Here is a 14,762-nt window from a genome sequence, read left to right as displayed (position 1 = left end):
ATAGAAGCAACAAGGCTTAAATGAGTTGTCTATAACAGAGGATTTCTGAAAGGACAAACAAGAATCTGCTTGTGAGTCAGTAACAGGACTTTGGACTCTGATAACTTCTTTTATAGTCAGTAAGTGTAAGCACAATATCACTAGGATTTAAAGAGTGTTTTTTACAAAATCCACATGAAGGCTGTGCTGAGGCCTTTCATGGAAAATGGGCAGGTTTACAAGGATTTTCTGTACCTAAACACATATCAAAATATAACAGAAAAGCTGTGTAGACACTGTAGGATCTCAGCACCACTGAATACTCACTCCTGGAGTGAAAGGCAGGATGCATTAACTGTGGACAATTCCTGCAGCCCCTAGCTCATCTTTATCAGTAGATCCCTGCAAGCTGGACAGTTTCCCAGGTTTCTACACTGTTCCAGTTCTGCAGTTGTTCAGTGAGACACTGGAGGTCTCATCCCTCAGCTTCAGTCACTGGCAGCCTCTCCCTTTAATTATTCATAAAATTCTAAATGAGACTAATTTTTTTCTTGAATTATCCAGCTGCATTACATTTTAACACCACTCTTTTTCTTCACATATCTGTGGTACATACTTGCTTTTATCCTCCCAAAGCTTCTACACAAACAAGGAGGGAAAAAAACCAAAAAAACAAAAAACAAAAAACAAAACACCAAAAAACAAAGGGAAGGTGTGCCTGATAATTCAATTACCTGCTCACCACCAGTGAGCCAGGAGGGCCAACTTATGCTGACTGCAGTAACTCCTCCTCTCAAGTGATCTTTGCAGAAAACTTCCACAATCTCAAGGAGCAGGGGGTATGGCAGGGCAGGAGATGGGAAGTTTGGGCCCAGTGTGCCCATAGCCTGGCTTGTAGCCAGTAACAGGCACACTGCTACAGATGGAGCACTGTGAAGGGCAAGCCAGCAGTCCGCTGGTTGTGCTGCTCTTAATTGTCCTCAGAAACGTATTTCTCCAGTTATTGGGTGGGCTCAAACGGTCGGTGTTAGCACAGGAAGAAGGAATTTTAAACAAGTTTAGCTGTCTGTCATTCCAGGAGAGAGAGAGGGGTTACTATAAGAGCTCCATGTGCTCGGTGTGTTGCTGCAATGTTCAGAAATACTCAGAGTTTGGTGTGAAGTAGAACCTCTTAATACATCAAGCAGTTTCTTCGGAGAGTGACTCTTAGCTTTCAAACAAGGTACTTTCTGACAAGCATGATTTTGATTCCCATAAAAATCACTGCCAAACTCCCTTTCTATTTTTCCCACTCACCTAGCCTAGGTACATGTGTCTGTAATCCCCAAATACAAAGACTTTTTGTCTTTTCAGGTGCACATGATGGACAATGAGGTGATAGCAGAGCACGTATCTCTCACCCTTGTGCCCAGGGCTGGGCACAATCCCATGCTTTCTGCTACAAATACTACATTGTTTGGGCTGGGGAAACAAAAGTGTCCTGATGTGATATGCTGTGATGTCACTTTGCTGTGCTGCTGGATCGCGTGGTTCAGGCACAGCAGTTTCTGTACTCCAGGGGTGGTGAAAATCAGCCCAGAGCAAACTGAGCCATGGATAGCAGCTCTGTTTGAAGGCATGCTGGGGACTGTGCCACAGAAATAGAGAAAAAGCGCTTCCATGTTGTTTAGTCTATTTCCACAGAGTAAAGGTAATAGCCCTTTCTTGTGCTTTGTCTGAACTGGAGTGCTTTGCTATTTTGGGGGCATTTGTTACATTTTCATAGGATGCAAAGAGTTTAATTTATTTTTAGTAGCTGTTGTTTTAATTGGGTAATGTGATCACACAAAAATCCACGAATTTACTTCCTAAACACTCTGCTTAGCATTTGGTTAGGCAAACCCCACAGCAACTGCTGCCTTCCTCCCAGGAAAACACTGCTCTTTGAGGGTTTATTTCTTGCACTGGGTTTTCACACAGACAAACTCACTTCATAGAACACACCAACCTCTCTGCTTAATTTGACTGGGAAAGTTAAAATAGGCAGGTTATATAATGATGTTTATCTTTACATCAGGAAGTCAACTAAGAAGCTGTTAAGCTGATATTATATAACACAGCCCTGATTATAGAAAGTGTGGAGGAAGATGGTCTGGGTTTATGCATATCACATTGGCAGTAATTGTTAACAATTACAATTAATATTGTTTTGAATGCTTTTGTTTTTGATGTTTTGCAGCCTTCCAAAAGATCTTGGAACATTAGCAGCCACACACTGAATTTTAACTGTCTATAAAAAATTGCACTCTTCTATACATTAAGTAGATATATTTAAATAAAACATTCTAAATAAGGAAATAGAAGTCTTATATTTCTTACACTGCTCTAGTTTCTGAGTTTGCTGGAGTAGTAAAACTCGCTCTTTTGTAGGATTGTGAACTGTCCCAAACCCAGTAGATAAATCTTATCAGAAGGGCAAAAGAAACACGAGTTTGCTGTATACACATGGTATATAATCCCTAATTGAACGAGAGCTTGAACAACTTCAGCACACACAAAGAGGCAAAAGAAAGTAGTCTTTTAGACAAAAAGAAGTCCAGCTTTCCCTGTAAACAGGAAAACTTTCATCTACATCCAGCCATGCCCAGCTGGACTCTCTAACGCTAAGAATAAAGACATTCTTGTGTTCTGATGGAGATCCAATTAACCTAAGACAAGTTTCAGTTATGAAGACAAACTGGATATACAGTTCACAAATGAAAACTATGAAGATTGTATTACTGGAGAAACTGTCTTCTCTGTGTATATAAAAAAAAAGAGATTAAAATTAAATAAGCAGAGATGTGTAAGAGGATCCCATAAGAATTCCGTTGAGTAGGCTTAATTAATTTGCTGAAGTGTGATTTTTTAAAATAAAACTTTGATTTTAACAACTGAAGATCAGACCCTTCCCCATGTAATAGGCAGCAGCTTACTTTGCCCACAAGAGTGAAGATGAGAGACAAAAGTGAGCTGATATTTCAACTGTTAGCAGTATCTATGACAGGCGTGTGACTCACTGGGTTGTGTGACAGAGTAACTCCACACTGTGTTGGAAAGAGCAGCTTTAGTCTTTAGTGGCCTCACAAAAATTTCTCATATATAACAGTTTATGCAGGGAGAAAAGACATGTTACCATTCCATGTTTTGATTCAAGTAGAACGCTTCTACAAAAAGTTGTTTGCATCTCTTACAACCCATGAAATTATAGATGATAACGGAAAGGTGTTCTCTGAAAAGACAATATCTGGAAGGGAAGGCTGTGGCACACGATCCAAACTTATCAGACATCAGAGAATCCAGATGAGTGGAGGCATAATGAACAACTTCAGCTTCATTCCTTGTTCTGCAGGGGAAATGAGGCTTCATTAGTTTCATCGCTTCCCCAGTGAGCTGTGAAGCATTGCACGAGTTTGCAGGCAACTGGAAGCTTTTCTGCAGCTGTCAGAGAGACTTTCATGAGATCATCTCCCAGTTCTGAATGAATAAGGGAAATCACCTGCTTTGTATGGTAACTGCTAGTACTACGTGGTGACTTTGGACACTAAATCTGACAATTAAGAGAGCACCAATTTTATTTTTCTTGTGTTTTCTTTCATTAGTATGCCCAACATAAAAAGTCTTGAGTTTTACTCATTATTCTTCAGCAGTCAGCATTTCTTTTTACTGTAATTAATACTATAATTGTATTATTCTAGAAATATTCCACCTTATACACCAGTGTTCATCTTTAATTATGAACAGATGTACCTGTATTTATTTAATCTATCCTACCTTCTGTTTTAAGTTTATCTCAGCTTGTGACTACTGTATTTTTGGCCATACTAATAACTGTAAATTCTTGCCATGTGATGTGTTGGTTGACATTATGCGTGGAACTAGGGAATGTTTTTTGAAGCCTCCTGTTCTGAGCTCATTATACCTCTCCAGTTACCGTGTGGGGCACAAGCAGCCACGCCTCCACTTCCATTGCCTGTTGCCCTGCCTGTGGCCAAAACGTGACTGCTTCAAAACATAAGAAGCCTTGACAGCATTCTTGTTCCCTGTGGTGTGCTGCCAGCTGACCAGGTGATGTGTCCAAAGCAGAAAGAGCCATTTTTAAAGTGGCAACTGATTGCATGGAGAAGGAGGAGCTGGTGTAGGATCAGGTACCAATCTGTGCCTGGGCTCACTACTGTGATTGCTTGCCAGAGCAGGCAGCTGCTGGTCCTGTATCACACAGCCCCCCAAGCAGGACGAGTGCTGTAAGAAGCCGCCTGTCCCTGCCAGAGACCATCCCAGGCAGAACATCCCAGACATGCTCCTGGCAGCAGCTGCAAAAGAAGGGATTTTAAAGGGGAAACCTGAGGGCAGCAAGAAAAGGCAATTGGTCATATCCTCAGATGCATCTGAGGACTACAGTGACAATGGGCAGCTGCTTTGTGTAATTGTCCTGGAGTTCCTACGCTGAGGGTCATTTTGGAGCACAGCCAGGGCGTGTTCAGCAGAGCACAATGCTGACTTCTGTGGTGATCGCACCAGTCACAATTTAAGTACAAGCTTTTCTGTATGCTGCCTGTAGTAGCTTGATGTAAATGATATTGTTTAAGCTGTGGCACAAATGGTGTGGTTCACCCTCAGTTTTCCCCTCCTCCAAGGGAAGGACACAATTTCCTGAAAGATGGAGTCTGAAAAAGGCAGTGTGTAATACAGGACACTATTGCAACACTGGCTCTACCTGCAATGTTCCTTGTAAAAATGCCATTTGCCATTCATGGGATATTTTCTATGTGTGTTGGAATTTCTAGCCCACTTTTCATACTAAAGTTTAATTCTGTGCTTTCTCGTTCAACTGCTTTCAATCAGCAAATACACTCCTAGAACAAGAAACAGAAGTGCCAGGAACCAACATCATTCTCTGAGGTACAATAAGGCTCACCTAATTGCTTCCTGACTTGCTGATCCATCATCCTGACCCCCTCTTTGATGTTTTCTTTCTTTTTTTTTTTTTTTTTTTCCTAGAGCATTAGTAACAAGTGAGAAATGCTGTCTCAGGGTGTTATATATGGGATTATTTCTCTATCCCCAGCACAGTGACCGTATGTAATGGGATTATCTCTTACTTAAAATAAAAGATTTGGAAACATCAAATACTCTGTACGAAAAAGTAGTTTCTTTATGGTGGTTCCTTTAATTGTGGAAAAAAAAACCAACAAAAAAACCAAATAAAAAACCTTTTTTTTTTTTTTTAATTTTGTAATAATACATTTATGTCTGTCAGCAAAACCAACCTAAATGCTGCAGATGTGTCCTTTCTGCTAGCTAAATTTAGATTGTTCTTCCTCTTCTTCTGTATATATATTCCTCTGACATCAAGAGGGCTGTTGCCCCTTTACAGCACATTTATTGCTGTTGTAAACACTGAGAACTGATGAGGCCAGATGATGGAGGTTTCTGCCAATGTCCCTTCTTAGCCTGCTTTCATTTCAAAATATCTGAACTGGTACAAGCTGGTGCCAAAATTCTGAGATATGAAAATACAACTAGAAAGGAAGAAAATGGGCAACGTGTGTCAGCACTAAATATATATTCTGCTTGCTTCAATGAGATGTGTGAACAGTTTCACACTACACAGCTATGGGAGGAGGAGAAACTCCCGGCACAAATCAAAGAACAAAACATAAGACTGTTGGGGAGGGAAAAGAGAGAGGCCTTTTCTAGATCTGGGTTAGATCTGTCACAGTGTAAGTTTCCTTAAGATTAGGTCTCTGCCAAAGAGAAATCTAGTTCTGATTTTTACACTTCAAATTTGTGGGAATTGCCCAGGAGGCTCTTTCGACGTTCTTGGGATAAGTCCTTGAGTATTTTCCGTTGTGCTTAAATCTAAAAAGTGTAAATAGAAATGCGAGCTTGGATTAAAAAAATAAATTAAAAAATCACACCAGCAGTATTTGCCTTGAACTTTCAAGCCTCTTTCTGCCTCTCATATGTGTATACATACAGAGTTTGAAGTGTATTAGACCAGAAGCTCTGGTTGATTGTCCCTCTGATTGAGAGATAAGTTAACATTCTCTCTCTGAACAAGAATTACCGCTACATCCACTAGCTTTAATATACATTTCCTGTCAATGGGAATATAGAATATGCTACAAAGACCATTTAGCTGACATGTTTCTATCCAAGGCACCCATTTCTATGCTGTCACCTTTCTGCCATCTTGCAAAAAAGCAAGTTCTTTTGTTTTTGAAGGTAACTTCTGACCATTTTCATGCCAGTTTTGAGAAAGTAACTTTCGTGATTCTGACCAGTCCCCGATGTCAGCCTATACAGCCCATTTCTTAAACTTCCCAGGAAACAAGGCTTTTCATGTTTTTTCCCCATGATGTTCTTATGGTGACCTCATGTCCCCCGTTAACTGCCACAAAGCTATTTCTTTATCTTTCTTCGAGCCCCTTGTCTTCACCCTGGTCTTCACCAGGATGACTGAAGGAAAAAAAAATCCCCAAAGCCCCAGCAACAGGTGGATGCCAGTGCTCCGTGTATCGCTTATTGTGGAGGGCAGCAAGTGAGATATCTTTGTGTTCTGCCTGTCCCTTGAGCCCCGCCACGCCAGGCGGCTCCGGGCTCTCCGCAGCCAGCACGGCTTTTCCCGGCCTTTTCCCGGCAGGAGCCGCTCCGTGCCCGGCACTCCCACAGCCCCAGCACAGCCGCCAGGAGCGCCTCGCCCAGAAACTCCCGCGGCTGAACGGGACAGGCGCTACCGCAGGTACCCGCGCACACCTGCAGCTGTCCCGCCCTCCCGCAGCCCCCGCCGGGGGCAATCAGCTGCGGGGACGCTCTGGGCGAGTTCCGCGGGGGGCCGGTTGCCGTGGCGCTCCCGGTGCCGTCCCGGTGCCCGTCCCGGTGCCCGGGGCTGTCTGAGCGGGGCGGGCTGAGCGGGGCGGGGCGGGGCGGCCCCTTTAAGGCGGGGAGCCCGTCCCGGTGCCATCCCGGGGCCCATCCAGGTGCCGTCCCGGTGCCGGCTGAGCGGGGCGGGGCGGGGCGGCCCCTTTAAGGCGGGGAGCGCTCACCTGCCCCGGCCCCGCCCGCCGCCAAGGTGCCGGCCCCGCGCCGGGCGCTGATTGGGCGCCCGCCGGGCCCGGTCACGTGGGGGGGGCGCGCTCCCCCAGCCTCCGGGCCGCCATTTTGGCTGGAAAGTTTGGAATTTCCGAGCGGCGCGGGCGGGAGGCGGCGGCAGCGCCCCGGCCCTGCCCGTCCCGGCCCCGGCCCGCCGCCTGCACCGCGCTGTCCCGCCCGGCCCGGCCCGGCCCGGCCCGGCTCGCCCCGCGCCGAGGCGCCGCGGCGGCGGGAGCCCCGAGCGGAGCCGCTCGCTCGCCGGGCGGCGGGGTCGGTCCGGCGGGGCGGCCGCCGCCCCCCCGCGCCCGGCCGGCAGAGGGCGCCGCGCTCCCGGTGTGCGCGGCGGAGCGCCGGGGCGGCCCCGGGCGGGGGGCGCCATGCCCGTCAGGAAGCAAGGTGAGCGCCGCCCGCCCGGGGCCGCCGGAGCCGCGGGCTGACAGCCGCCGCCGCGCCGGGACGGGCGGGAGCCGCGGGGCTGCGGGCGCGCCGGGGGCACCGTCCCGGCTACGGACAAAGGAGCCGCCGGGCTGGGGCCGTCCCGGCCGCGGGGGCTCGTTCCATCCCCGGTGCTCCTGCCCGGTGCGCCCCGGTCAGTCTGTGTCTGTCTCCGCTTGCAGATACGCAGCGAGCCCTGCGCCTCCTGGAGGAATACCGCTCCAAGCTGAGCCAGGCGGAGGACCGGCAGCTGCGGAACTCCATCGAGCGTGTCATCAGCATCTTCCAAAGTAACCTTTTCCAGGCTTTGATAGGTAAAGGTTTTGGCTTCTTTCAGTTTGTGTGCGATTCTTGCTGATGCTGTCACTTGCGGTGTTCGGAGCAAAAGGTGTTTTACCCGTAAGTTAGAAGCCATGTGCTTCTTGCGGTTGTGTTTTTGTTTTGCATAGTAACACACGTGTTGTTACTGATCAACAGTTCACTTGTTACACCTACTTTCTTTGTTTGAAGTTCTTAACCGGTCCGAATTGCTTAAAACTGTGGAATAGTTTTTAATTCTGTTACATGTTATCCTGGATTTCTTTAGGTCGGTTCTCCATGCATCTTTGTTCACCTCATAGATTTCTAAGGAGGGTGGGATTTTTTCCTGTCTCCATGTAACAGGTTAGTGAATGAATTGAAATGTTTTTAGTCTAAGTAATTAGGCAATTCCTATTAAAGAGTCTCTAAAAGCATCACAAAGTGTATTACTGAAGTGGAAATTTAACCTAAAGTAAATGAGAAGAAAGCTCTAATGTTTCAGGGACTACTACAGTCATCTCTTCTCTTTTGTTGCATATTAAAGTCTAGTGAAAACACTATTAATTCTCAGTTTACAGTTCTTATAGTGCTTGACTTAATATGTTCCCATAAGTTCTTAGAAGCGCTTGCATGTAATTTTGAATTTCCTGCCAGTCTGTTTGGAAAAAAAAAACAAAAAACCCTGAGCATAAATAGAACTTGCAGAATCCTGTCTTTATTAGGAAAGTTCTGCACAGAAACAGTGAGAAGTGGTTTCTTCTTCTTACTATCTTTATGACAGCTAATGTTAGTTTACTTTCAAGAATAAAATTCATTCTGCGTCCTTGCCTGTTAATAGTAACGAGTGTCTGAATTGGACTAATGGCAAACGTTGTAGCTCTATTTGTAACTTGACTTACTACACGGTTACTGTCCTAGGTTACTGTACATCTTCACAGGGCTGCAGCTTCTTCAGACCTGTATTGTGGGGAAAGCACAGGGACAGGCAGAATGTGAGCATGCACTGCTGCTGAATGCTTTCTTCCAGAGCATTTATTTAATCTTGTGTAGATTTTCAGAAGACAGTAATCGTGCTGGTTTTTTCTTATCATGTAACTTCATGAAGGGTAGTTGTGAAAACAGGTCAGTTAAAATAATCTTTTCCTTATAGGAACTCTGCATTTCTCTTCACTACACAGTTGATGCTAATCAACTCCATGATGAAGAGCTAAACATGGTCCTTGTGAGACACGTGTGAACGGGCTCACTCATTGGCAGATCAGAATGTTGAAATCTTGTGTCAAATACTTAATGTACAGCAGCAGCACTTTTTATTTCCCCACAGAAAATTTCAGTGTTGACTGGCATTTTTCTTGTTCTGGATGTGTGTATATGTGAGGGGTTTTTATTTTAAAACTCTTCGAGGTTCATGCTGTAGTCTTGTTTTCTCCCCTTGATTGAAAAGATACCAATCTGTTAGCCTTTGATTTTCAAATTGCAAGGTGTAATTTCTTCTCATATCCACGTATGAATCTTCATTGTTTATAACTCCACACCTAGTAGTGGTAGTGGACTTGAAAGAGCAAGCAACCTCATGTCTGCTGGCTTTGTTCTTCTGCAAGAGTAAAAAGGAGGAATGTGCTGTTGCATGGGTGGGCTGTGTGGTGTGTTTTCTGGATTTGTGAGAAGCTGCACTTTGCAGCCACACGACCCTAGTTCTTGTTGAGTTCAGTTCATCTGTGCATGCACAGCAGGTGCTTCTTGGGCAAGTGGCATTAACTTTGCATTTTCTGGGCCCCTGTGTGGTCGTTTATTAGATAGCATACATATGTTCCCTAACCATCTGGCAGGAGGCTGGTACTTGCCAAGCAATTCATGCAGTCAACTGGGGCCTTTCTCCTTTAACCTGCTACTTTCTGTGGAAATACGTCAGGGGAGTTCTTGTTCCTGGCGGGCTGCTCCTGGCTGTTGTTTTTCTGGAGACACCTTCTATTATGGTGTGATTAGCGCCTGGTGAGGGAAAGGAGTGGTGAGACTCCCTGGAAAGGATGTGATCTGCAGTTACTGGGAAGATCTTGAGCTGGCTCCTGCTTGTCTTGTTTCCATGAAGATCTGGGAGCAGGCTGGGTGAAGTATGCAGTTGTGCTGGGGGTTAGACTTACCTGCAATTCTCCACTGGCCATTGCTTTATGGCTGAATTTGAAGTGTGAATTTTTATAGAAGTGAAGCATTTTATAGAAGTTGTGACGTGTTCCCAACTGAAATAGCCAGTGCTGTTCTGACAGCAAATTTCAGGCTCAGCTATACCAAGTTACTGCCCTTGTAGATACTTCTTCCAGAAAGTGTGCTACTTTTAGTTTCTGGTTTGGGTGCTTTTTCTTTGATTTTTCTTTAAATAAAACAATACTAAAAAAATCCACCAAAGTTCGTACATTTATTTTCTGCTTTTTTCTGCCAAGTTACTGCACTATATCTAAGACTTGTTTGCCCATAGTAGGAAGGCTTGTGAAGGTTGTAGTCTGGATCTGCTGTCAACTTCTTGTATCTTTTTAGTATAATTTTTGACTTGGCAATCAAATGCTGTTCTTTCCAGCAATAAATAGCATTATGCACAGAAATACATCTTTGGGTTTATAATGGAGAAAATTATAAATTCCTGAAAACTACACATTTTAACAATGTTTCATGTTTTTAGATATTAAAAGGTTTTAGAAACTGAAGAGGTTTTAGAAATTAAAAGGGTATTTTTTTTGTAATGTCCATTTGAATGCTGAAGAATAAGCAATATTAAGTTTTCATTTGAATCTTTTTTTTATGTTACCCACTCCTTTAATTCTCAATAAAATTTTAGTTCAGGAATCTACAAGTTTGACCTTGTTCTTGAATTATGGCTTTAATGGTTTGAATTAGACCAGTAACTAGTCAGTGTGAACGGCCAGTGTCACCAGATCGACATTGCAAGTGTTACATTTTAAGTGATGTAACTGTAAGAACTTTGAATCTGTAACCAAAGTTGTAACCACATGTGACCTCCTTAGAAGAGTCTCTGAAAAAGCCCATTTTTATATTTTCTGTCTTCCATAATGTGGTGTTTTCCGTTGCTTCCACCAGCTATGTGTAATAATGTCTAGAGTTTTAATTAAATGAATACCAAGGGCCTGTAATTGAGAATAGTGTCAGTTTTAAGTGAATTTCCTTTTGTACAGGCTCAAAAAAGTTTGGTACTTTTTCTAGTTCTTGATTTTTTGTTTTCGGTTAGAATGGCTTGTTCCTCATATACTGATCATTGGTGGACCAATTTATTAAGAGACCAAAGGAAAATATCCATATATAGAACCATGGGGTAGACTTATTTCACTTTGGTAAGGTATCTGATATTTGATATTACCTCTAGTAGTGAGTTAATAATTCTGCAGGCAAGTTCTGTTCTCAGATTAGGCACACTTTTACCTTTTCAGAAGCTACAGGTTCTTGAAAAGGTAGAGATATGTTTATCTCTTTGAAAATACAGGAAGAAAACCACTTGCATGTAAAAGTAACACTTCTGAGAGAAAAGCATATGAAGCAGACTTCTGTTTATACACATGATATTTTTGTTTAATTAAGATCTGCTTTTAATGGGTGTCATGTTGAGGTTTGCCATATTAAAATAGACTTCTAAAATTAAAAATATTACAGCTATAGCTAGAGACATAAGGTAGTTTGCTACTTCAGAACCATTCACTTTCCTGACAAGAACTAACACCATGTGCACTGGTGCCAGAAAAAGGGAATTCTAAGAGAGTCTCTACATACACTGGCAGTGCAGTTGACTGTGCTACCCCTCTTGCCTAAAGCAGGGTGTTTTTTTCTCTCTGTCTATCTATCTACTTTTGTAGCTATGCATGTACAGGCTTTTTAGTGTAAAATGGCAAATCTGACTAAAGAAGGTTCAATGTGTTGAATTTCATTGTGTAAACAGTCTCATTTGTTGCACTTCGAGTCCTTTTGCCTGAAGACCTGCCTTGAAAGTTGTCCTTCTGTACTTGCTGTTCCTATCACTAAACATCCAGTCTAGGAAATTTGGAATAAAAAATGCAGTTGTTTCAGTAATCCTTACTGTACCAAAGAACAGCTTCTCCCAGTAAACATGAAGGTGCTTTTAACCATAGTTTGGATGAGCCTTATTAATTGAATAGAATATATTAAAAATGCTGTTGATATATTTTTGCACCCCAGAAAAGCAAATTTTTCCTGCCTCTGAAAATATTGAAAAAAGCTGATTGCATAAAGTAAGCTCTTTGTTCAGGTTTCTCAGCAGCGTGATTTGGACTGAAAATTCTAGGAATATAAAACTTAGTTTGCAGATTTCTCATCTCTGTCCACATTGGCTTTTTGAACTAAATTAGGAACACAACCCTAGACTTTAGACTGAAGTAGATTGGATTGGGTCAGCACTCCTCAAAGTTGGTCCATTTTGGAGTGGACTGCCCACATTCCTGCTACCTGGCATGTGGCCTCAGCTGTGTGTGGTAGCTCTGGAGCTCTCTCCTTCTCACTCCTTCTCACTTAGCCACCCTGGGGGTATTTCCTATACTTGCTGGCTAGCTGGAAATCAAACACAAGCTCCTCTTCTGAACTGAAACCAAAAGTGGTTGCGTTTGGGGAAACCTCAGTTAGGACTTTGATTTCAGCAGTGTAGTTATAGAGTGTGTGCCATGATGGCACAGTTAACTCTGCAGATGGGTTCAAGCCTTCCCATTTTCAAAGATTACTGAACTCATAGTGCCTTTCAGACTCTGCTGAATAAGATTTGCGTTAAGAATCCAGAAATTCTTGACAGTTAGTTTAGATTCTTGTTAGATAGTTAGTGAATATTGCTGGGATTTATTTTTATGTTTTTATTAGAGGAAGGTTTAGGGAGAATTGGATCTTCTGTAACATTGGACGGTGCTGAAATTGTTGCAGGTGCTAAAGAGGTTATTTTCACATCTAAATCTTATCCTTGCTGCATTTTTGTGAATTTTTACCCAGACTGCAGCTTCTGTGATACATCCTTACCCATATTTGAGGCTGAAACATCTATGCAGTATAGTCCTTACAACTTTGAGATATTCACAGATTTCTGGACAAGTTTCCTAAGGCTTATACTATGATTATGCTTGCTTTGGTTTCCTTTGAATACACAAAAGTTGGTCAGTTTTGGAGAAATTGACTTAGAGTTGTGTTTACAAAGGTAGTTAAGTACTTGATTACTTTCATCCAGATGGAGGGAGGATAAATATTTTAGTTGGTGTCCAAATGACTGGAATGTTAGTTCAGTCATTGTTAGTATGTTTCTGCTGTGCGGTTTGTCCCAGTCTTTTGAAGAACTTCGTGTCTTACTCTTCAAGGAACCTAATAAGTGAAATAATCTCATTGCTCCTCTTTTTTTTTAGAAAGAATTACTTATTATTTTGTATGTAGTGCAGTTTGATAGCTAGCTTGCTTTTTGAAATGTTTTCTACCCTGTAGTGTGTGTGTGACAGGGCAATGTATTGAATTTTTGGGATTAGGTGCTGCTTTTGGTAGCCTAAAATAGCAAGTAAGTAGTAAGTTGAGTAGCTACTGGTATGCAGATAAATAGTATTGTGGCAAAAGTTTATCCTTGTGGTATTTCACTGACTGTGTATTCAATGTTGAATAGCTGCACTGTAGAATATATCAGTTGCAGTATTCTCTTCTCAGGGTTACCATTGAAAGGGTCTGCTGACAAAAAAACCCCACCTTGTCAATAAATCTGCTGTTCATCCAGGGGCTGAAAAGACAGTAGAATTTTTGAAAAATTGGTGTAGTTTTCAGGTTCTGGAAAAGTTTGCCCTCTGGCTTGTTCTTGCTTTATTTCCTGTGTTCTTTCACCTCTTTTCCCTAGGAGTGCTGCCTGTCTCCTCCTGTACTTCTGTCTGTGTTTCTGGACTTGCTCCTAATCTCCCTCAACATTTGCTTCAGTGCTGGGTACAGTGTAGAGGAAAGGGGGAAGCATGAGAGAGGCTGTTTGTCCTGCTCTTAGTCCTGCTCCCATGGTGGTCTTACCAGCAAGGGCAGAACGTATTGTTCAGCTCTGCAGCTGGAATGCCTCGTGCCCCCTGTGTATCTGGTTTGCTTGTATTTTGAAAGATGGAGCTTGTTTTGGTGCAGGGGGAAGGAATCTTCAAAGGAACTGAACTGTAGCAGCTGACTAGGAGTCTCCTGGCACAGATGGTTTCCTGAATTATAACTAGGCCAAATTTGCAAGATTCTTAAGAGACTGCAGAAGGTGTAGGACTGACACTAGAATAACCTCCTTAGCTTCATGTTCTTCCCCCAACTTAGGTCAGGCTCTAGAGCTCTTTGGTAAAGCTTTTATAGGAATCTTGTTATGTGTATCTTCCCAGCCCATGCCATCAAAACAGCTGGCTTACTTGGCTTGGAATGAAAAAGCCCAAGACGCAGGAGCAGCAAGGAGAGCATGTGAGCCAGTAGTAAAAGCACTGCAACTTTAGTTTCAGAAACTTGTGTTAAAATTTGACTGCCGGAGACAGGCGAGTGTTAGTGCTGGAGGAGATGCTACTCTACAGAGTAGAGCACACTCAGCCTTGTGTTGCCACCACTGCCACATAATTACCTTGGAGCCTGAGCTTTCTGTAGGTAGAAGAGACCAAGGCTTGTGCTGCCTCATCTGAGCAAAGCTAGGCACCTGTATGGAAACTCAGCTTGCAGGGTTGAGTGAATTCATCCCAAAACTAGTTAGACTTTTTTGGAATGTATTTGTCTGGTGAGAAACATCATCAGTCCTGTGTACTGACATTATCTAGGGGACATACTACAAATAAGACTTAGTATTAATAGTAAGGTTTTTGTTGCCACTGAAGACGCTAGTAAATGCATCCCTTTAAGAAAAAAGTACGTTGTTGTAGTGGCTGCTGGTTTGCAACTGGTGTTGAGATATTTGAGGAGGG

At 43.2% G+C, this 14,762-nt stretch overlaps 1 protein-coding gene across 13 annotated transcripts in view; it reads left to right on the top strand.

The window, feature by feature from the left end:
* Positions 1 to 7,461: 7,461 nt before the first annotated feature.
* Positions 7,462 to 14,762, top strand: part of DLG1 (discs large MAGUK scaffold protein 1) — a 145,014-nt gene continuing 137,713 nt past the window's right edge. For all 13 annotated transcript variants that reach the window (XM_066326390.1, XM_066326393.1, XM_066326394.1 and 10 more), the window contains exons 1-2: positions 7,462 to 7,488; positions 7,710 to 7,841. In XM_066326390.1, coding sequence (XP_066182487.1) covers positions 7,470 to 7,488; positions 7,710 to 7,841 — 151 coding nt within the window. In that variant the 5' untranslated portion in view covers positions 7,462 to 7,469. The remainder of the gene's footprint in view (positions 7,489 to 7,709; positions 7,842 to 14,762) is intronic.

Source organism: Sylvia atricapilla, chromosome 10 (genome assembly GCF_009819655.1).
Source record: "Sylvia atricapilla isolate bSylAtr1 chromosome 10, bSylAtr1.pri, whole genome shotgun sequence".
NCBI lineage: Eukaryota > Metazoa > Chordata > Aves > Passeriformes > Sylviidae > Sylvia > Sylvia atricapilla.
This window is presented reverse-complemented; position numbering and strand designations above follow the sequence as displayed.